Here is a 24,960-nt window from a genome sequence, read left to right as displayed (position 1 = left end):
TATATATATATATATAAACTCTAACATTTGGACTTTTTTCTTTTGCAACAGGGTGAAAAGGGAGATTCAGGATTACCAGGACCAACAGGGCCACATGGCATCCCTGTAAGTCTGAAATTTAGTTTTACGTATTCAGTTTAAATGAAATCTTTCATCAGTGAAGATCTAACACAAGGGTCTTCAGTCAAACATATTGACAGCATCATCATCCACTCATTAAACTATATGTAAATCAAAATATTGTTGCTATTCTCACTATAATGATGCATAAAATACCATGTAACTTTGTTGCAAAATATAAAAATGGCATAGTCAATACGTTCTGGAAAATTAAAAAAATTAGATGTTAGAACAAGGTCTAACATTCTCTGGAGGATTGCATACTATACTGCTTTTAAACCAAAATATTATGTTGAAAAGTGCAAACTTTTAGCCAACTTTGAAAATAGTGTCATACATCTCTCAAGTTGATCTGCTGGAGCTTAGCAAGGCCGTGGCACATGGGGAGCATAGGCAAATGTTAGGAGCGCCATCCTTTTAGGGCAGGGGTGCCCAAACATTTTCCCCGAGGGGACCAAAATGAAAATCTATCCATGGCTGCGGGCCAAATGCAGTTATATAATACACAAAATACAAATACTTTTTAAAAGTAAAGTCCTTTATTTTTAACCATTAAGCTATGCAATGGCCCTCTTTTGTTTTAGTCTGTGCACTTGCAGAAAGTCTGCCATACGTTCAAGTACCAAAGGCTCATGGGACATTTCATAAATTGATAAAATATGAGTTTTTGTGGCCTTATAAAGTGTGCAAATCTACATGCGGGGTTAAATCTGATCTAAATATTTCTTGTTGTCATTTCATGTTTCTTGTTTAATTCTAATAAACCAAAGATATGTCATTACCATGACTGAAAACTACCTTCACTACAGCCCTTTTATATAATCATTTGACCAATGTAAATACCGTTTCTACCTATAGGATAACAGGTTACAACCTTGTAACTTTGGCAACTGTTGGTGGGCCAAATCAAATGGCTTGGCGGGCCAAATTTGGCCCGCGGGCCCCACTTTGGGCTCCTCTGTTCTAGGGTATGCCACAAATGGAGGATTGAAAAAAAATCTATTTTATGACTTTTTTTCAGAGGATAGTTGATTTAGTCTGTAGAATCATTACTGGTTCTGGCTGTATAAATACTGAGGTGTAATCATTTTGTGTTGGGTAAGGTTGATTGTCTGTGGTAAACATCTTTAATTGGGCTGACTTCAAAAATTAATTGGTTACCAATGAATACAGCATTTTTTATTTGATTTGATTATTGATATTAAAATTATTTCATTAGCGGTTCATGAGTTAGTTTGCTAACATGGTGGAAAAACAAAGACAAACTCAGTCTCCGGCCAAAACATTATCGTTCACCTTTTGRCAGCAAACAACAATTACCCATTTTACGTGATGAGACAGTGATACTTAAGACTTACAGTTCATCATTTAGAAATACCATAATTCATACATCATTGTTCAAATATATGAATAGGTACATTTTTATGATGTTGGCAGACACCCCGGCTCTAAGAGAAGTTATCTGGGTCATAGTGACATCTTTCCCTCAGGAAAACTAAAAATAACATGCTTAAGATTTAAATTTGTAGACAAATATTTATATATACTATATATGAGTCTATCTTCACCTGCACCACATGGGATCAGTGCCGTCTCATTTCTGTTTGCAGGGTTTAGAAGGACCACAAGGACTCAAAGGAAATCGGGTAAGAACTACCAGCATTGGTTTGTCTCTGTAAAAGTGTTAGTAGAAATAGTGATTCTGTCAGATTAAAACACTGAGGATTTTACAAAGATAAACAAACTAGCTATATTTTCAACAGCTCATTACTATCGATGAGAGTAATTACAACAGACCAGGTGGCTGTTTGGATCGACGATGTTGCTAACCTCTCAACCTTTCAATAGCCTTGAATTTGCCTTCTGAAGCCATAACAGATTTTCTAAGACTCTCTCAAGGCAGAGCTGTGAATTAAAGAGGTGCATATGATTAATAAATGTTCTCTTTGATATAGTGCATGATTATGAATAAATTATATCAAGATGTTTTATCATTTATGTGTGTTGCAGTGGCTCTGTTTTAAATCTCCCATTTACTGATAGACTTCAAAACAAACTAGATGAAAAGGCATGAATAATTGTTGCTAATGCTCAAGCTGTATTTTTTATTCATGAAAAATGTGTTAATGGTAATGACCTTCAAGATTGCCATTTGCCTCCTCTTGAGTGTTCAATATAAAATTCAGATTTACACCATTACTGTACATTGATAACCAAACATTATGTGCACATTAAGACTTATTTTAGTTGGATTAAGAATCAGCCCATCATTTTTCTTTGAAATAAATTCAGTTTAAATCCCAGGTCGCTGTGAATCAGGCAGTTTTTCTTTGTAGAGCCCACACTCTCTTCCCTTCAGAATGTTTTTTGTTTCCATCTCATTAACCTGTGACTCTGTTAATTTTTTCCCTCCCATCTTTTAAGTCATCTTAATTTAAAAGCTCTCTCAGCACATTCAACTGGCCTTGATTTCAATGTCCACTCCAAGATCCAAGCGGGACACTTACATGTTCACGAACACAACTAAATCTTATCATCCAGTTGAATGTGTTGAAGTTAAAGCTGTGAGATTGTGTTGGTGTTTTTACTCTTTGTCCTGTGTTCCTTTGTTTCCGCAGGTCTTCCTATCCCCTTTTCCCTCCCTCCACCTTGTTCTGTGGCCTGTGGCTGTTTTTGCAGGGGTTGCCCTCTCTCCCTCTTACAAACCTTGGCCTCCTGCTCCTCCTCCTTCTCCTGCATTCTAATGTAGTCCTGGTTTAATCCTCTTCCTCTTGCACATCCCTTTGAGCACCCTCTCTCTGCTTAACAGAACTTCTTCCTTGCCAGTCCCTCCATTCCCTCTTCTTTTTCTTATACATAGGTCAGGTTGGGTATGATCTAGACCAGTGGTTCTTAAACTTGCATTTAGTAAGGGGAAAAAATACTTTACTATTGCCTCAACAAAACTGAAACAGAAAGTGCTCAGTTTAGTTTTGCACTTGTTGTGTTCATAATACAATTTTAAAAATAAGATTTATTTATTTATTTATTTATTTATTTATTTATTTATTTATTTTTGTGACTCTTTGTCAGTAGGCAGTCCATTTCCACTGTGTTTTTTTCCTAAAAATGAACAAATAAACAGCAGTTTGCTTGGACAATACAAAACAGACTCTTGCCAAAAAATAAATAAGTAACCTATAAGCACAAAAGGCAATGAAAATTGTGTTTGTTAGATTGTTTCTTTGTTGTAACATAAAACTTGTGCCATTTGAAAACCTGTTAATTTCCCTTTTAAATGGTGCCACATCTGTAAGGAACATGCATTTATGGGATGAGCAGAAGAGCTAATATACGTTGGGTTTCACACATGAAGATTTGCCAAACCTTTACTGCTAAACTGTTTATTTTGTTGTTGTTTTGAGCTTCTGGTACCTCCAGCTGCTGCCAGTCAGGTGCTGACATAAGATTTATTGTAAGTATAGAAATAGACAATCAGCACTTTAGAACGATAAGAATAAAGTTGAATCTCTGCACACAAATCCAACAAATTTGTAAAAGCTCAGTATTTTCACAGTTGCTGTAATTAGTTGGTTTTCACAATATATCTACTACTTTATTGTTGTAAAAGAGCAATAATGAACTGTCTTTACGGGTAAACTAAAACAGGTGGGTATTTGGCAATAAATGCTTTCTTTGATAAGTGAGTCATTTTATTCCTATAAATGACTTCATGCCTTATTGATCATTGATGCTGTTTTTATAGTGATTTTCTTATTTTTGTTAATCAGGTAGTATTCTTAAAAACTGGAGTAGATTAAAGTAGTTGGGATGTTATGTTTCAATTTGTCTTTTTATTGTTTTGACTTCATAATGTCAGCTGGCAGTTTTCAGACAACACATAAACCTTCTGTTTCTGCCTTGCATAGTTTAGAAGAATTGCCAATGTTTCTTTTTATTTCTACCACATATTTCCACGTACTTTTAGTCTTTGAGTCTAGTGGCAGTTGATGGTAAATAGATTAAGTAACTCTGTCCTCAGTGCCATATATTTAAACCAATGGTGTTTTTTTGTCATCTCAACTCTAACTTAATGTATAAAGCACATTAAAAACAGCATAGATTAACTGAAGTGTTGAACAGATAAAAAGCAAATAAACAACACAAGTGCTAGTAGTTAAACTCTGTCAGACCTCTATAGAAACATTTTTTAATCATGCAGCTCAAAAATGACTAAGATATGAGGGTCAAACATTAGTTTTATCTTCAACAGTTTTATGCCGAGACTAAACAATGAAATAAACACCACCCAAATAACCATGCCCTGCGGTTTAAGAATCACTGGTCTGGACTGTTTACATGTAATGTTTAAATCTTTTATATGGACCCAAAAAAGCCAATGACTTTGGTGGGCAGGTGTCCTGTTAATACTTTGGTCAGTCTAAATATTGTATCTAAACCTAATAAACTGATTCAAAGGCAACAAGTACTCCTTTTTAATTTTTTTTAAATAATTTGCTTCTTGTCTGAAATGTTTCTTAATTAAAAACTGAAATGTGTGCAGTGTAAAACCTTAGACTCAAAAGAAGTTCAGTTACCTTTGATTTCATTTGTTAGGATTACCATATCTTAGAAAACTGAAAATATATACCATACTTGTTCTTCACCGTAACAAATAGAGTACCTAATATCTTTATTAGGTTTATGTTTTGCTTTTTGGACATATTCTCCATCTTTGTCAGAGTCACACCTAAAACAACAATTTAAATTAAATTCCGTTACTGATAAGGCTGTGCTATAAGATGATTTATATAGTACAGCTTGGAACATATAGTGTTCAGCGGGGGACTGAATTCAAAATTTTTTTTACAAGATTGATTCACAAAAAAAAAAAAAACTTGAACCTTGCTTCTAATTGTGTGATTGGAACATGACTGAAGACGTCACTGTACTCGGCTCCAATACATTATGCAGTTTTCAAATGTTTTTTTGCAAGAGCTATATTTTCATCGACAAAAAATGTAGAGTATGCAGACAGAGTTTTGTAAATGGACTTTTAGGCTGAAATTACAAAACCTTTTTCTTCTTTTTTTGAAGCGAGTGGTTGAAGCAAATGGAGCATAAGAGCACCCTGGTGGCTGAAGAAAAAAATCCATGTATAAGTCGTAACGGACTATAAGCCGCATGGTTCCAAGTTCAGGAACAAAGTTGCGGCTTATAGTCCGAAAAATACGGTAGTCAGACTACCAGACAATAAAACCACATTGTTTTGGGGGGGTTTTTGCCCTTTTTCTCCACAACAACTGAAGCCACGTGCTGACGATCCACCCACAATCACACCCACAGACTGAGGGAAACACTGATATGGAGACTTCGGCTTTATTACCCTATTCCTCTTGGCTAGGCCACTAAACCTAATGCCAAACTCTGGAATGGCAGCCATGAGACGATGAAACCAGTGTCTGGCTAATGGCAAATGTTCACACACAATGGGATAACTCAAGGAGAAGCAAAGGGTCCATTACCTGAACTGGATGGCAGGTACAGATGGCACGAAGTTCCCCAATACTGGGCACACATTATACAACAATTGTTCCTCAGTGTTTTTTGTCTCTGAAGCCTTCAGAATGCGTGTGTAGGTGTACTCACCTATTTTATCCAAGATAAAGCCACTATAAGATCTGTACTTCTCGATAAACCAATCATACTGATCAGCTACATGATACAACTAGTCATTGCCATGCAATAATGTAACTTCTATCCAACTTTGTCAAATATTTGTAAGGCATGGGGCATCAATTATGTCTGGTGACCTTTACTCACTGTTTTGATGCCCAGCAACTGTCTGATAACACTGTTAATTTACTCTGTACACCTATTGGTGCCCATTATAGATGCCAGCATCCTGCAAACAACACAAATTTTTGGGCGGATTGAAATGTTCTGTAGTAAATGTTCAGTATCTGTATTAAATAATCCAAATGTTTTGTTTATATGAGTGCAAAATTTATCACTCCAGACATGAGGAGAGTTTACATGCACTAGGCTTTTATTCAGAATAGAATGCATGTAGATCAAATCATGTCCACACTAAACCACTGCTTCACAGTGCTAAAGTTTTTATGTCTGTGAGAATTTGCTAAAAAAATAATGCATATTTTGCTAAAAATAAATACTGTAACAATAGATGCGGTAAGCTTGAGGAATTTATACCACTGAATAAATTTGTGCCATAACCAGAGTTGGAGGTAGAATAAATAATATATTAGTGTGTGACTCATTTATTGGCCAGACAACATATCAAATAATCAAACAGAATCAAAGCAAACTCTAGCTTTTGCATATTTTTTAAGTCTTTCCAAAATTAAAATCACATTTTGACAGTTTACAGGTATGATAAAAACCCTGCTCACCAAGTCAAATGGTTTTGATTTTCCTTTTCTAACCCCCTCTACTTACATTTCCTTTTTACTAAAATCACATTCTAAAATCATATTGCCTTTTAAAACAATAAAAAGGCATAAAATTGAAATTTGAATAATTTCTCATACTGCCTAAATTACACGTGTTGAACAGATGTCATATTAGAAAACAACACATTTGCTTTGTGTGTGTGGCTTACTGAGGAGGATTACAGTTTGTCTTTTTTTAATACGCTGTTGTTTGCAGGGAGAGAGGGGCAAGAAAGGCAACAGGGGGGCCAAAGGGGATAAAGGAGACCAAGGAGCACCTGGATTAGATGCCCCCTGTCCGTTGGTATGTCAGTGGTTTAATGTGGAAAACCAAGAGGCAACGGGAAGGAGCTCTGTTTCAGAATACAACATAATCCCACAGCACTTCTAATCCTAACCCTGAAGAATTCAGGAGCTAGCTTCCCTTTGGCTCTTGGATTCAGTATCTAATAATCCTCAGGAAACATTGTGGTTAGGTTTTACCTCTCCAATCTTAATAGATATAAGAGTAATATAATAAGAGCTCAATGAAAATTAAAACGAGCCATGATAAACACATTAAAGCAAATCTACCAAATTAAAAAAACATTTCCTGTTAAACATCAGACCACAACTATGCTTGAGGACCCCTTTTTTTCAGAGAAGAGACTGGCAAAAACCAAAGAGTCACTGCTGATGGACATCAACAACTCTCCAATGATTCTTCCTCTAACTAACATCTATCTTGTTTAAAACCTTGACCTTTGTATTTTCTGATCTCACGTGTGCCCTTCCTCAACTGGCTCTTTCTGTGCCTTCAGAAACAGAATCCAAGCCACAATTATTTTATACACAAAACTAATCACCAATATTTGCTTAGTTATTCATCGCAGATGATTCTAAATAGATGCCATTTACCATCTAAGTGAGCCTGGTTCTTGCCAGTCCCAGATTGCCTGCACGTTTAGGCAACCTGCAACCAGTGGACAAACGTGGAGCTCCTCCTGGTATCAGGCAGCACATGCTGTGCTGCACATGAGCAGCACAAACCGATATTAAATGGCTGATTTCACAACAGGGTTTCCGAGGCTTTAAAGGGGAGAAAGGTGAACCGGGCTTGCCAGGCCTGGATGGGCTGGATGCCCCTTGCCCTGTGGTATGGTGCTCTTTCTTTCCTCTCACTTTTCCCAGCATGTCTGTATTGTTCTTAATGACACAGCTACTGTACTTATTCATGTATAATACGATCTCCAGTATAAATACGATCATAATTTTTTTGCTTAAAAAGCATTAAAAATCTAATCATCAATAACCCGAGTGTAATACTACCCTCCCACTTTATGGATGATTTAATGATTTAAATTTTTGGTATTATACATTAATAAATACAGTAATTGTGATTACTGAGGCAAAAAGTAGAAATAAAGACCACAACATTCACACGTGCATGGAAGTTACAAGTGGTCACAATGAGAAAAAGAAACTAATTTTAATTAACCCTTTCATGATAAATACACTTCATCAGTTCATTACTAAACTTTTATATTGTGATTAAATGCTTTTCTAACACTGTTACTAACTATAACTGAAATAAACAAAACTTTAAAACTATTCTCTAGATGTTACATACACATTTATTTATTTATTTATTTATTTATTTATTTATTTATTTATTTATTTATTTATTTATTTATTTATTTATTTATTTATTTTTGCATGACCTTTTCTCTCTGTTTAGTCAACAAAGTACCACAGGTCAAAAAGGGCTTTATTTGGTCAAATTAAGCCAAAGACCTGCCATGTCAACACGTTCTCACTCCCAATTCGTCAACATATTGACGCTTGGTCTGCATCCATTTTTAATATGTCAAGTACCCCCCTCGCGTCAGTCATTGCTGCCTGTGGCTTTTCTGTGTTGCGTCACTCAGGGGTCTTTGGGTTGGGGGTCTGTGGTTAATGTGAGGGCTCGTGATTAATGTTTAATTTTAGGTACTGAGGTCGGGATAGGCTGTATAGGGTTAATAGAAGTTAAATTTAGGGTCTGGGATGGTTAGTTCTCATGCATTCTTTACACTTTCAAAAATGGTTAAAATGAGAGATCAGGGTTAATGGTTAATTTTAGTTAGTGAGGTCGGGGATAGGCTGTATAGGGCTAAAAGAAGTTAAATTTAGGGTCTGGGACGGTTAGAGGTTGCGCGTTTCCTACTCTTTTCAAAGAATATGACAACGTGCTCCTCCGCCTCATCTTTTTAAGAATGGACACGAGGGGGTACCCGACGTGTCTGAAGCTGGACGCAGACTGCTACCTGTACGTTGATGAGTCGGGAGTGAGAATGGGTTGGCTATGTATGCTAAAATTTATTGCTTTTAACCATGAAGTTGGCTGCATTATTAATTCAATAAGATCTAAACACCCTAACCAAGACTTGTTATCTGAAAGCTAATGAAACCAAACACAAGGCCACAAGCAGGGCCAGATCCCACACAAACAAATACAGTAGATGTTTTTCTGCATCTTGCCATTACTTCTACAATTTTTGAAAATGTTTATTACAAACTGAATGTAAGTCATGGTTTGGTTTCGCAAGAATTATAGGGCTCCAGGACAAGTTGTATTTCTGCCAAATCACATTTTATCACAAAATACCTTTCCTGATGTTTAAGATTACATATAAAAAAAGGTTTTCCATTTCCCTTACCTGTGTAAAATTGATATGTGTGTACAGTTTGTGGATGAGGGGAAAATGGTAAGTTTTTTCACACCACTGTGCTAACGAAAATAAATGGCAATAATGTAGAAATCAGAAATATGACTTGGCAGAAGTACCAACTGACCAGCATCGTTATGGATTGAACCTGGTACTGAAATTCTTGTTGCATTAGACAATATGTTACATGTGAATTTCCCTGTTGTTGTTTTACTGGAAGGAACTCTTTTCTTTCTTATAAGAAGTAAAAACAATGGAGCAACAACTCTTCTATAAATCAATAATAGGGTACAAATAAACCACACCTTTTGTATTTTTTCTGTCATGTTCAATTAATTAATTGCAACAAATTAGTTTCTATTAGTTTCATTGCAACAAACAAAGTCCAGTATTTGTGTGGTTACTTTATATTAGCTAGTTTACCTATGGCATGGTTAGTTTTCTAAAACAGTATGCATTTTTAAGAAGTATTTCAGCATACTTAAATTTTATTTTAAAAAATGGCGGAGGGGGACACTTCTAGAAACTGATTTGATTGATTGATCAAATATGCAACTTTTATTAGTAATTTAGACATATAAAATGTCTCATAAGTTGGTATAAGATGTCTAGTGTAACAAGGCCTTTACCACAGCTAACAAACAACAACTGAGCTCTATGTGGTATTTTCTGCACAGAAACTGCATTTCAACCTGTCCTCTTCTAAACACCAGGTGTACAACTGATTAAACATATAATAAATAATACAGAAATGCTATTAAAAGTAAACGTATGAGAGTTTTACTCACTAGCCATGTTTCCATCAATGCTTTTATGCACATTTTGAAGCATTGCATTAGAAAAGGTGGATAAAAATGACAAAAAAAACACGTCCTTAATTTTGCTAAAAAGGTTTACACTCGCTTAAGGTGGGTTTTGTATTTTCCAAAAGGGAGTTAATTCGCAAAAGTTTTTAAAAAGAGGTTTTAAAAGTTTGCTCAAATTTTAAAATTGGATGGAAACATGGCTGCTGTTGAGTTGTGCTGAGTAGCAGCCAACTAGAATGCTAAAATTCTCTACTTTCTGACAGGGAATTCCCACTGGAGGGGGCCTTCCCATTTAAATTCACAACCTATAAGTGGGAAACTCCCTCATCCCACTACAACTGGGCTGCAGCAAAAGTAGACAGCAAAAATGCAGTGAAACGTAGATTCCACACGCCAAATTTTTGAAACTTTTTTGAAACTTTTTTGAAACCCTGTGAACCCTATGTGAACATTTATTACATTAATGGCTTGCTAGTTTTTGGGTGACACTGCTCGCTTTGCAGCAAACAATGTTTTGTTCTCACATCTCTTTTCTTTTTCTCTCAGGGTGATGATGGATTACCTGTACCAGGATGTTGGAACAAAGTAAGTTTAGCTACGATCTGTGTTTGTTTGCATCCTGATGCTTAATGCTAACTTTATAACAGAGGTCGTTTTGAACTAACATTTAATATTTTGCCCTTTTGTTTTCTCCTTGCAGTGACAATAACCTTGGAGTGGCTTGCGTGATTGTACATAGGATATTTATTTTTTTACTTCCTCTGTTATGCATTAAAACTGTTCCTTAAAAAATCTTTAAAAAATTATGACAAGGTGTTTTGTTTTTCTTTTTTTTTGTACAGGATGTTTATTTTAATACATATAATAGTAATTATGTAATAGATTTTTTTTACATCTATGCATTGTTTTAATATAACTGGATAAGTAAAGATTTAATGGCTCCATATGCATGATATTTGTGCATAATGTGAAGAGTTTGATGCTTATTAACTTATTACACAATGTTGTTTTGTTCTGAGAGACCATGCTGCACTGAGTTGTGGGGCTGGAAAGATTCTGTGTTTGAATTTGGAATGTCTGAGCTGAACTCTCCTGAACGTGATAAAGTGTTTAAGAAAAAAAATTTGCATTTTTTTATGTTCTAGTTTAGGGCTGTCCAGTCCTGGTCACTGAAGGCCACTATCCTGCACATTTTACGGTTTATCTTTTCCAACACACCTGATTTGAAGGAATGAATGACTAAATCAGGAGTGTTGTAGCAAATGAAAATGCATGATAACAGCCCACAAAGACCAGGATTAGACCCCGTTTTTTTGTTTCACATTAAGTGAAAGATGTGCATTTTTTTGAACATAGTTTTATATTTTACAGACAAGCGAAAAATTCTTTATTGTCAATGTAAATGAAATTTATCTCAAAAAAGTGTCTTAACTGTTCATAATGATATTTACTTCATATAAAATAGTTATTTAGATATTATAGTTTTTTTATAATACACACATTAGCACAGACCTCTAGGCTGTTTAAAACATCCATATTGCAGTCCTAAATTTGACAATAGGATGAGTTTGATGTGATCAGTCTGAGGTTGGCATATTGCTTATTGTCATTTTTTGTATATGCCAAAAGACAAGAATTAAAAGTACGGTATTGTCGTAGATAATGTATCATAATCAGAGTCTCCAGCATTACAGGATATGGTTAGAACATGACTGGCCATAATAAAACTGAAATACTTGCATATTCAGCTGTGGTATTCTAAAAGCTTGTTTCTGAGCTGTCATAATTAGTAATTATTTTTTACACAGAGCAAACTCAGGAAAATACAGAGCCTGTCCAGTGACAAAGAATTTAAAAAAATATCACGAAGCCACAAGGTAATAACGCGTTTGCACATGATGATTAACGCGTGCCCATGAGACAATAACACATGCGCCTGTGATAATTAACTCGTGTCCATGCGATAATTAATGTGGCCAGCAATCGGCTAATTTTGAGCAGACTTGTGATAGACAGATATTACTGGAGTCAGATTACATATAACCTGCATTGTTTTGTCTTTAACTGTTTAACTATGCCCACGTATTATTATTATTATTATTATTATTATTATTATTATTATTATTATTATTATTATTATTATTATTATTATTATTATTATTATTGGTGTATGCCAATATAAATGGATCATCTTTCATAGTAGACTATTTATGAAATGACAATGAATACCCGGGTTGTGTGTCAGGAAACAGATTTTTACTGTGTTCCTGAACGCAGCATAACTCTGACTCCTTCCACAGCTGAGGCACAGAGGGACAGGAGCGCTCCTGTCCCTCTGTGCCTCAGCTCAGCTTTGAAAAAAATAATATAATAAAGCTTTTTTGACAAATAAACAACAATTATCACCTGGGACTTATGGCTGCAGCACATAAAGCTAAATAGCTACTTTGTGCCCAACATAAGGTGCGGACGTAGCAAAGTCATTCATTCTATTAAAATTAAAGTACATTAATTTAATTCATATTTGTCCATGTAAACAATGAACAGTCAGCATGGAAATGACAACAATAACTAGCTATGTGGTGGTTACAACATAATTATCACGTGCACACCCGTTAGTCATTGCGTGTGCACACGTTGTTATCTCGTGGCCACACGATCATTTTTTCTTATTCCATGTCACCGAATGGGCTCCGTAGGAAAAAACATTAGTCAAAGATAAATCCTTTCTTGTAACCTCACGCGTTGTATTTAGATCGCACCATGCAGTAGTGAAAAAAATCTAGTTTCTGAGGTGAAACATTCCGTTGGTTATAATGGGTCATGTATCATCACTCCCATATACACCACTTTTCATTCTCTGTTTATACTTTCCTACCCACACAATTCTAAGAAAAAGGCTGAAATATCCGTGCTTTACCGCTTGGTGGCAAGCTTGTCCACATTAACAACATATCAAATTACATAAAAAGAATATTATTCCAAAACACTTCCTTTTTTTACATTAGATGTTCAGTTTCCTCTCGTATTTTAAGTAATTAGCACACAAACAAAGTTTGACTATGATGAAATCAGGATGAGGCGAAACAGAAAAATCTGCTAAAATGGCTCCATTGTTGTTTTGGTTTCTACAAGCCATACAAATAAAGGACATGCACAAAAAAGGCCACTATGTCATGAAAATGTATTTAACGTCCACACTAATTTACAATTTTTATAAAATCTAACCTTTTTTTATCAGAAACTTTCTGTGGATGGTAAGCCCAAACACATCCCCCACAAAAAATCTGTTTGCTAACAAATGTTTGCTGTAAACACTTTACTCACTGAGGAGGGTATCAACAAAGACCTTGTAACCATTTCAAGAGTCACAGTTCAGGTATAAAACATATCCGAAACCGAAATGTTCAGTTGTACAGCAGGAATGCACCAGCTTTAAATATGAACTTTATATTATTCAGCTCTTTGTAAATATTTTGATCAAACTCTGTTGTTTATTCCTGCTTTATGACTGTCAGGTTGTGTGTAACTGTCATGTTTGTTGAGTGTTTGTCTTCTAAAGTGGAGCAAACAGCCCATAACGTTGGACTGAATTATTGCTGCTCAACCATGGAACATACTGCAATCCTCACATTATTCCTTTCATTTTGGAATAAAAAGCTGTTCCCTACTTGGACATTTGAGATGCTTTGTTGAATCAAAATGTCCCATCCAGAAGTATTTAATGAATCGTATTAAGCTAAACTGATTAACTTTCCCGTGACTGAGTGTTGAAGAAATGGAAGAACTGACCACAGTGAAGCTTGACCTGTTCTGCTGCTGCTCTGTGACTAAGCTTTGTTCATGTGTTCACCTTTAAAGTTTATTGTTGGAACCTTGTCAGTATTCATTGTGTTTTGTTACCTCATATTAACTCATGCCTTAAATGCCAGCTGGCCTTCATATTTGCCTTTTTTTTGTCATACTGATTTTCATACTTACCGTCAGATATGTTCAATTTGTTCATGTGTTCAACTTGACAATCTTGATTAAACGTAAATTTCTGAGTATTCTATGTGTTTATTTAATTACAAAATTTCAGTAATATTGTTGTATTACTGTTTTATTATTGAGCTATTCTTTTGTGTCAGTGTGAAACTTAATACGTTTAATAACATTGCATAAATATACCTAAAAATCAAACAAACTTGAGATCAAAATGTTTTTGGCTTTGAGGTTGATTCCTGTTATCATCAAGGTTTATGTTGTCTGACCTTCAGAACTTCATGTTTCTTCTGGAAAAATAACTATCCTACTGAGGGTGATCGTGGTGTTAAAGAAGAAGAATGTGGTTAAAAGACTTAAGCACAAATACTGAAACTTCAAAAAAAGAAAACATTTATAGAGCCCGCCATGATGCCTTCTTTTGGTTGTTCGTTCTTCAGGGATCACCACAGCAAGTCGTCCTCTACCTCTCTCTGTCCTCACTTCACCTACCTCCATGTCCTCTCTAACTTCATCCATATTCCTTCTTTGCCATTTTCCAGGCAGCTGCATCTCTAACATCCTCATTCCAACTGTCCCTCCTCTGGACATGTCCAAACCATTTTGGTCTGTCCACTCTAACTTWATCTCCCAGTCCTTCAACCTGATCTTATTCCTGATCTAATGCAGCGTTCAGACCAAATATGTTTTGCGCATCCAACACCTCAAGTTGGTCGGTTCACTTTRAAGTCAGACACTTGCATCCAAGTCACTCTAGACCAGGGGTGGGCAATCCTGGTCCTCGAGGACCGTAGTCCTGCATGTTTTACACAGCTGATTCAGTCACTGAATTACCTTTTTCAAGTTCTGCAGATGCCTGATAATCACCCATTCATTCAAAGGTGTGTTGGAGCAGAGAAACAAGTAAAACATGCAGGGCTGCAGCCCTTGATGCCCACCCCTGCTCTAGACGGATGTCAAGCAAAGTGTGGAAAGATGCACGTTGGTAGGAGCCGCTTGTCTTTTGGTTGTTTTCCTCTGCTCTGTTGGTCTCTTTGTACAAGCAGTGGAGGATAAAATTGAGGGAGGGGCTTGGCTTTATTTAATGAAAGCAAGAGAACATCGTCAGACACCTCTGCGCCGTGTCTGGATTCACCCAATAATTTAGAGACTTTCTAAGTTTGGCAAGTTTCACTGCCTATTCCAGAAACTGCGTGCTGACAAGGCTCGCTTTCAGCTCAATTTTTGTCCCAAGCCTAGTTTGACGTGCTTCTGGCCTACATCTCCTGCCAGGACACTGACTACAGGTGCTTGATTTCAGCTGGAGAACGCCTGTCCATCTGTCTAAGGTTAGAGGGCATCATTCCCAGAGTCTTGGTTGTTCCGTCCCGTCAGAATATGCGCCACTACGTCACATACCAAGGTCTCTCTGATTGGTTGATGCTCCATGTTCAGCTTCAAAAATTCAGATTTTCCAACCCCAACGTCAGCCATTATGGTCATGTTGTACGCACGTTAAACACTCAAAATCTGAAAACACCCAGCGCCAGACACGAAATGCTTCAAAAGATGTCACACTTGATGCACAGCRAGACTCTGTGATGTCCCTACACATGCGTTCTCCATAGACTTTGCATGTAAACCAGACATCCCTGATGCTGAACTCGCGTTTGGTCTGAACATAGCGTCATCCATTTTTGTCACTCCCAAGAACCTCAACATCTTCAGTTTTGCCACTTCCACTTTTGTCTCCTGTCTTTTTGTCAATGTTTCTAAACCTTACAACAGCTGGTCTCACCACTCTCTTGACCACCTTTCTTTGGGCCACCCTTTTTGTCTCTCCTGAAACTTTTCTCCAAACACTCCATCCTCCCTGGACTCTCTTCTTCACCTTTTTACCACAGTTCTCATTTTCCTGGACAGGCGACCTAAACTAGAAGTCCAGCATCTTTGTGACCTCTGCTCCTTGTACCCTTGCTGCTCCACCTGCTTCCTTTACTTTCACACACACACTCCGTCTTTCTACAGCTGACGTTCAATACTCTTCTTTCAAGTGCACACCTTCACCTCTTCAAGTTCTCTTCCACCTGCTCCCAGTTCTTGCAACAGACCATGTTGTCATCCTAATCCAGAGATTCCTGCCTGACCTCCTCTGTTAGTCTGCCATCACCAGAGCAAGCAAGATGAGGATCAAAGTTGATTCTTGATGCAGTTCCACCTCCACCTTGAAGCTATGTGTCCGACAGAGCCTCTCACCTCTGTTCTGTTCATTAGTGTCTAGCCAATTGTACAACTCATAATACATCTTTTGTTTTATCGTTGCTACATCCCGCTTTGCCTCTACTCTCTTTAGTCTTCTTACTGTTGCATTTTTTTCTTGGCTGTAACCTTGTCCTTCTTCCTCCTTGTAGCTTTCTGCACTTCTCTATTCCACTGCTAGCTGTACTCGTAATCCTTTCACTGTCCAGACGACACACAGAGTACCTTCCTACTCGTCTCTCTAATCCCCATTGCTTTAGTAGTCCAGTCATTTGAAAGCTTTTTCTATCAAACAGGAAGAAATGAAGGATCTTGCCAAATTGCTGAATGATAACAAAATTCTAATTTTGCACTAAAATTTGGGAAGTTTTGAAAATTATCATGTGTAAAYAAATGTAAGCAAACATCAAGCAGTTTTGGAAATTACACTAGGATCTTTTTCTCTGTATGTTTTATTAATCATAATATTTATTTATCTATGGTGATCCTAAAGTAATTCAATCTGTGTTCACACATTTGTTTCAAGGGTCAACATCCTTTCCAGCTGGCTAAGAAGTAGCAATCCAAACAGGTCTCTGTGAAGCGACAGAGAGGAAACTTGAAGATATCCAAGACACCTTTGAGTTTAGAAACCAACCTGGAGATGGCATTTTAGCATTGTTCCAGGAGGCTGGACACAGGGCCAGTACTGAGTCTCTGGGGAGCAGACTGACTTCAACAAGACTGGATAGAACAGACATCATCATCATCATCATCGTAGCTGGATGAGATAACATCACATGGACACACACCAGCTGCTGGGCTTTATTTGAATGCATTTTCTTTGAACTTTTGAAACCGTAGGGCCGAGGCATGGAGTAACACCATTACTGTAACTGTGATRAAGACTTCAGAGCAGCTCACAGATCAAACAGATGCCACACGTTTCCATGAAAAACCAAAGAAGCAAACATGATTCCTTCTTGATATAATCAGATTCACTGCCTTTAAAAAAAATCCCTTGCATTTATGGCATTTTACTTTGTGCAGTATCGGGATAATTCAAAGCAACACTTATGAGTTGTTTGATATACTAACTTTTTTATGTTGTGGTGTTAATAAAACACCACSTTTTAATGCTGTATTTGTAATTATTGTACAATAGGATAAAACGTATGTATAAAAGTACTCAATCTTTGTAAATAGCATGTATTGATTTCTAAAATATGTGTTTCAACTATAGAATAAGCAGCAAGAAACATCATTCATATCCTAATTAAAAACAAATGACAGGCAGTAAATGTTGTTTTATGACCTCATATCAAAATTTCATAATTTTCACAGATCTAGTCTCAGCAAATATTTGACAATGCTCAATGGACATATTTTTTATTTTCCACATAATCCAAATAATTTAATAAAACAAAAACCTAATTGTTGAAAGTAGTTAAATTTCTAAAAAATACAGAAAAAGCTAAAAATGCCCTTTGTCAGTGATTTACATAAACAATCCTTGTTTTATTCAAAAGCAAATGCACTGAAGCATTCCTTATGTCAGACTAACTGCTGCCATGTAACCAGACCTGGGTCAAAACAATATATTTTATTCTTTTTATATTATTTTATTTTTCTTATTTTTTAGTTTGGTTGTTTGAAAGTGTAAAAACATTATATTTGCTTTATTGTTATGTAACTAATACGAATTTATACATTTTGGTAAAAAAAAATGCAGTTGTGGAGAAGTGATCTAATCAATCACCATATAAAAAAGATTTTGTAGTTATTATTTTTTAAACTTTTCATTTAACACACAATCTTGCTCTGTTGTGTTTATTTCATTTTCTTGTCTCTAGTAGATTGTTCTTTTTAATATATGAATGTTAGAACATTTCACCACTTTAACTCTGGAAGAATTTACAAGTCTAACAAACTTGTTCTTTTTTGTTTCTTCAAAGGCAATGTCACATTTTTTTTAGTTTTGTTCACATTCTACAGCAGTTTAGGCTCACCCTTTACATACAGTATTTGGTGACTCAAATCTTTTATTTTTATAGTTTAGACCAAGAATGAAGGCTGAGGACTGTTTGTGGTCTACAAAATTAGTGCCTCATTATGTACAGTTCATGACTGGGTTTCTACACAGTTTTCACTTTAGGCTTTGCATTTATTTCTTGCACAAGTATGAAACCTAACTGACCCAGTTTGCTTTGTACGCTTCATGTGAATGAGTAATTACATGTTCGTTTGAATTTGGATTCTGGGACAGAAAGCATGATTATCGAATGTTTTGATTAGCCGTACAACAACAGATGTTGTAGTAGCTCTGTATGAAGGTCATAGTGAGAGAGGTGTAGTTTTATCCTGCATCATTTCAATGTGTTGTTGTGCTTATAGAGCCTGTGTGGTCATGTAATCAAGGTGTTTTTTTTCCACTATGATGGACGGCAGTTTGCCATGTACTGAGTACAGCTGGGTGCATTTAGTGTAGCATCAGTACATGAGTTGTTGTTTTTTTAAGGAAAGGCTAGGTCAAGTCCACCACAGCACACTTCAGTCTGAGGTGCGCTGATGGTGAGTCACTGGCATCGTACGCCTCACATCAAACTTCTACATGTGTCTTTGTCAAACCTCATTSAGCTCTCTGAGGATGCTGAGAACTTGCACTTTAGGCTGGAGGCAATCAGAGATTTGTAGAAGTACCATACAATTGGTGGAAAGTCAGTGTTGTGTTCCTGTGCCAAGAAGTTATCCCCATCAGCTTTGTTTCATTTTAAGTTTTTTTTTCTGGTTTTGTTAAATGTTGCTGAGAAAACGCATACTGGTGACTCAAAATTTACAAGCCCATTTCAAACTGGGAGTCTGTTTAAAATGTACATAAGAACAGAAGGTCATGGTTTGCAATTTTTTAAATGCATATTTKATTCACAGTGGAACAAAGTAAACATATCAAATGTTGATATTAGGGTGATTTTGAGTTATAGCAATGTATCTAAAGAAAAAACAGTTGGGACGAGGTCATGTTTCCTAAAGTGAATCATACCCTCCTGCTGCGGGGGTCTCTGCAGTACATTGATGCAGGTCTTGGTGTGGGCGGAGCTTTGCAAAGTCTGCGATTGATCGGATTGACTTGTATTGTGGGCAAGTTAAAAGACGAAGTAACAATAGTAAAATTATTGTGAACATGTAAATGTAGTTTATTGACTATAGTTTGGAGCAGAACAATGTATCAAAGAAAAATTATGGTGAACATGTAAGCACAATTTATTTACTTCAAATTAGATGCGACTAGCACCTTGTCTCAAGTTTTGACTAAAATTAATATTTTATATTTAAAACATAAATGTGTTTTCTGTTTGTTTCAACTGAGCTACATATTCTCCCAGCAGTCCAGTATTCATCCAATGCAGTTGTTATGGCTTCTTCAAACTGCACCTAAAATAGTCAATCCAACCAATCAGCTCTTTACCAAAATCCTCCCAGAAAAGTCAAACAGACCAAACTCCTTCCATTCAAGAAACTCCACTTAGTGACTGCAGAGACCCCCTTCTCTCTTCTGTAAACTTCCCAGAACTGAGACCAGTGGTTGGAGTTTTTAGAGGTTAATGTCCCACTTTTGTTTTATTATTTTATTTTAGTTTTATCTGTTCAGCAGTCCTAGCTCTTTGCTGGATGTTTTGTTTCATGATTCACCAAATTGTTTCAATTAGAAAGAGGTCTGAACAGCAGACAGGTCAGTTCAGTACCTAGATTTGTTTACTACAAAGCTATATTGTTGTTGTGCATGCAGTATGACATTTAGTGTTGTCTTGTTAAAAAAAAACATGTTCCAAAACCTTTATATACTTCTCTGCGTTAAAAATGCTTTTCCAGTTTTTTGACTTTGCCTCAAAAGCTCATTTAAAATTGCATTTAAATGAGCTTTGGCCAATAGAAGACTGTGGTGTTTCTGGATGGTGTTCACATACAACTTCTTCTATGCATGATAGAGCTTTTAATCAACATTTATGGATGGCACATTGAAATGTGTTTCCAGACACCAATCTGTGTAAGTGTTCGTGAGTTCATGCAGTGAACAGAATCAGATCTGTTTTATGTTGTATCGCCCAAGGGCCTGAAGATAACGCTACTCATTTTGTCTTTCAACCTTGTAGTTCGAACACAAGGATTTCTCCAGATTATTGATTTTTTTTTCATGATATTATGAACTACAAATGATGGGATATTCAAAATCTTCCCAGATTTGGTTGAAGAGCTGAAACAGTTTCTTTTTTAGATGAAGTTTTTCACAGACTGGTGAACCTCTGCCTATCTTTACTTTGGATTGATTTAGCCTCTCTAAAATGCTCACTTCTCTTACTAAGCTGTTGAAAACCTTATTTATTACAAAATATTCCTCCAGCAGTTTTCTATTATTAATAGTATTATTCATACCACTTACTTTTACAGCCCTTTATTGGCCAGTCTCAATGTTTTTAGGGCTGTAGCTGCTATCATATTCAAAATTACCAAATTATCTGCTTTTATTTAAACTTCACACAAGTTCCCAACTTTTCAGATTTCAGAAGGTTTTGTTCTTCTATGCAGACATTTGTTTATTTCAACAATTGAGAATACTCTGATGATTAGAAATGTACTACTTGAGCGAGGAAACCGGTCTGAATTTAACACAACCCTTTGCCCAGACTAGAGTTTTATTCAGGCAGCACATCAAACCATTGTCAGACCAAAAGACATTTTACCCAAGCATTGTGAGCAGGACCGGCCCTAGCCAATTTGAAGCCCTAGGCAAGATTTCAGGTGGTGTGTCCCTTTTGCAGTTTTCTAAATCTCACTGACAGTTTGAATACATTTACAGTTTTGTCTTTGATAACATTTTTTTAGAAACCAGGTTGTCCTATGAAAATAATTAATATTAATTTGACACAGAATACCAGAAGTCTACCTTATACCTGCCAATGTATGCTGACAGCAATGAGGAACACCTGTTCTTGTTAATGATCAGTTGTGGAATGAAGCAGTTCTGGGGGGTGGGGGGGTATACTACTGCCAAAATGTTGTAAAAGATCTACTGAGAGGGCAAGGAACAGGACAAAAACCTTGTTACTGCTTATGTTTTCTCTAGAAAGTCAAGTTTTAATGTCTCTTGATTTTGATCCTGACAGTTTTGAGGACAACAAAAAACGCAAGCAGTTGTAGCTACAAACTTAGCTAAATGATTTTCTCTTCGAATTGCAGCCATTTAATTGTGTTTTTTTCTTGTCTTTGTGGTGTATGGCATGCCATTTTATCATTCAATCAAATATTATGGCTGTTGTATCAAATAATTAAAACTATGGTAAGCCGTTGTATCAAATAATTAAAACTGTGGTAGGCCTTTGTGACAAAACATACAAGGTAATTTTTTTCTGTTTCAAATTTCTCAGTTAATTTTTTTTATTTGTTTCAAATAATTTTTCAGTTTCAAAATTTTTATAAAATTTTCAAAAAAGCATTTTTTTAACAAACTTCATGACTCCATTTTCGCTCCTTGGCTCCAGTTTGTACACTCAGGTCGTTGAGTCCTTGTCCGAGAATCCTAATAAGTTGACCAAAATTTCAAACGACTCTCTTCAGTTTTTTTAGCCATTTAATTGTGTTCTTGGTCTTTTTTGTGCAGCCTTCTGCTGAGCTTAAGACAATTTTTGTTTTTGTTTTACAATTAAATATCTCATTTTTAAAAGGTATAACATCAATATAGCCAAACAAAGGAGGAAATAAACATAAATGATGTGATTCTCTGACTTCAGCTGCACAGGCTCTACTCCACTGGAACCTTGAACATCTTTTTTTACATCCTCTGTTGGTTTGTTCACTTCTACCTGCAAAGTGCTGTTTATACTTTTGTTCACATAAACAAATGGGTCAGAATGAATACAGTAAAAAATACATTTGCTGTAAATCAAATGAACTTATCATTTTTCAGTGAGAGTTCCATACGTTTAACATGATTTACCCTCACTACTTATAAAAAAGGTAACAGCCCATTCTATAATTCAACTTATTGATATTAACCAACACGTTCTGTAGGTGTTTACAGGAGGGGATACATGGTTGTTTCTATGTTTGGTTCTTCTGTAGGTCTTGGAGTTTTTGTACAGATTTGAAAAGTTATATTTGCTAAAAACAAAAATGATTATAATTTCTACAGAAATATAAACAGCTTTATCAGTGTTGGTGAAAGTAAAACCCTTGATTTAATATCAAAAAGAAAAAAAATTGTATAGGTCTTCTGGACGGGTACTTCTATAATGAAACGTTTCGTCTCTCCTCCAAGAGACTTCTTCAGTCTGAGAGTTTCAGGCAAAATTCAGGCTTTTAAGCCCTGCCTCCATGTGACTGATACACATGGRGGCAGGACTTAAAAGCCTGAATTTTGCCTGAAACTCTCAGACTGAAGAAGTCTCTTGGAGGAGAGACGAAACGTTTCATTATAGAAGTACCCGTCCAGAAGACCTATACAATTTTTTTTCTTTTTGATTTTTCACCTGGATTACTGAGATACATCAGGACCTTGATTTAATATGATGATTTGAGATTTATTTTTTTTAAGATTACAATGTCTGATGATGGATAAGTGGGCATTATGAAGATTTGCATGCTACTGTTTATCCTGTATGAAGCATTATTTACAATTTTTCCTTTATTAATAATAAAATATTACAAGAGACATACTGTCCTTTTTTCTGTAAAGCTGTCTGCCATCTGAACTACCTTCCTGACGCTATGTGCACAGTTCTGGAATTTAAGTGAGTTGTATAGTTGGTTTATTTTGTTTTATTTTATTTTGTTTTATTTTATTTTATTTTATTTTATTGTTGTTGTTATTGTTAAGATTGTTTCTCTGAAATCAAACAGTTGAGGTGTACACTGCAGTCCAAATGATGAATCTTTGTTTAGTTACATCAGAACAAAATGTTTCTGAAGTTTTCATGTTTTTTCTTTGTTTTTGTTTTTTTTTTCAAAGCTAATTTTTACTTTTATAATCCTAAAAATGGCAGCTGTTGTCACTGATTGCCAAACAGTTTCAGTGTTCTGTACTAAAGCGACAAAACAATTTAACTCATAATAAAGCAAATCATCCTTCCATTCTCTTTAGTTGCTTTTTCATTTTCCAGCAGGGAGGTGGTGTCTGTCTGCAGCAGTCTCTGTGAGAGAGATGGGTGGCACTCTGGACAGGTCACTTGTCCATCGCAGGGATACACAGAGCCAAACCATTCACACTCTTTCTCAAACCTAGAAACAATCCAGTACAGTAATWTCTCAGCCCCCAAGCTACCAATGAGATAATCATGTCCAAAAACTATAACATGACCAAAAATACAGAGAGCCTAAACAACACAATCACAGTTTCTGCTTGGACACAACTTTTCTCCTGGTTAGACTGGTCCAAACAACATGCACATGAAGTGCGCAGTGAGAGTCTTAACAGTACGATGATCACACTCAAGTTTTTGTGAAATATCTAAGGTTTCCAAACCTTGTACAACACATTCAAATATTTCACAAWTTTTGGTAAATGGACTGTACTTACATGGAGCCTTTTTATCCAGTCAGGAAACTCAGAGTGCTTTACAATACAATCTGTGTTCTCATTTACACATTCACACAGCACTTTATTATGTATCTACAGAGACTATGCAGTGCTTTAAATCACATTCAACTGCTGGGACACATCAGAGGTAATATGGGTGCCCAGAGACAATTATTTATGTGACTGAATGGCGGGGAATCAAACCGCCAACTCTCTGGTTAGAGGATGACTCCCTTAAACACTCCGCCACCTTTTGGCAGCAAATATATTCTGGTGGTCTGCCTAATAATGTGGAACATCCTTCTTTGGTAGTTTTTCTTTTAATTGGGCTCAACTGGCAAACTAATAATCACAGGTGTCTGAGACTGACTTCAGTGACCCAAAGATCCATGAGACACAAATCTATCAATAAATGTTTTTATCATATGACACTTAAATATAATTTTCATAATAGGGAACGTGGTGTATATGGTCTGAAAATCAAAATATCTGCAAGTCTCAAAAATTTCAGACCTAAAATGAAGACATTTAAAAGACACAGATGAAAGCCTTAATGATCAGTCGATGCATGAAAGAATATAACCATTTTATTGATCTAATTAATGTGTGGTGTAGTGTGTGTGTGTGTGTGTGGTTTTCAAATGTACTGGCTCCCAGGGGTATTTAACTTACCTAAAAGAAGTAACTTAGTAAAATTAAAACTAGATTAACAGAAAATGATTTTGGTAAAAATATGTTTCACTGATAAAGAACGTATTTAAATAAAAGTGACAAAACTGTTCATAATAATCTGCAAAATAAAAGTAATGTAGTTTTACAAACTCTCTAAGAGATGGAGTGTTGGATTTATTTAACCAAACTGGTTCCACTAAAGTGAGTTGAGTAACTATAAAATGTGTAACTTGCTTTATATTTACTCAGCTCGGTTCAGTGGAATCAGCTGAAATAACTTGGTTAAATTCAACACTTCATTTATTAGAGTGCAACTCTTTTCATGATTAGTTTGGTCATATTTAAATTTGTAACGAGGGGTTAAATTTTAAAGTAAAGAAGTAAAAGTATCATGTATTAAGTGTAACAAAATAAAAGTAAAAGTTCAGATTCAAAAACTTTGTCAAATAGGAAATCCTCAAATAAATTACTTA

At 35.9% G+C, this 24,960-nt stretch overlaps 1 protein-coding gene across 1 annotated transcript in view; it reads left to right on the top strand.

Annotated features, from left to right (window-relative positions):
* col13a1 (collagen, type XIII, alpha 1) overlaps nt 1–20,275 on the top strand; it is a 150,233-nt gene extending 129,958 nt beyond the window's left edge. The window contains exons 37-41 of the mRNA XM_014002722.1: nt 52–105; nt 1,731–1,766; nt 6,769–6,855; nt 10,591–10,629; nt 16,793–20,275. Of these exons, the coding sequence (XP_013858176.1) occupies nt 52–105; nt 1,731–1,766; nt 6,769–6,855; nt 10,591–10,629; nt 16,793–16,825 (249 nt within the window). The 3' untranslated portion in view covers nt 16,826–20,275. The remainder of the gene's footprint in view (nt 1–51; nt 106–1,730; nt 1,767–6,768; nt 6,856–10,590; nt 10,630–16,792) is intronic.
* Nucleotides 20,276–24,960: the final 4,685 nt, after the last annotated feature.

The sequence above is a fragment of the Austrofundulus limnaeus genome, unplaced genomic scaffold (assembly GCF_001266775.1).
Source record: "Austrofundulus limnaeus strain Quisiro unplaced genomic scaffold, Austrofundulus_limnaeus-1.0 Scaffold0, whole genome shotgun sequence".
NCBI lineage: Eukaryota > Metazoa > Chordata > Actinopteri > Cyprinodontiformes > Rivulidae > Austrofundulus > Austrofundulus limnaeus.
Note: the sequence above shows the minus strand (reverse complement) of the source record. Positions and strands in the feature narration are given on the sequence as shown.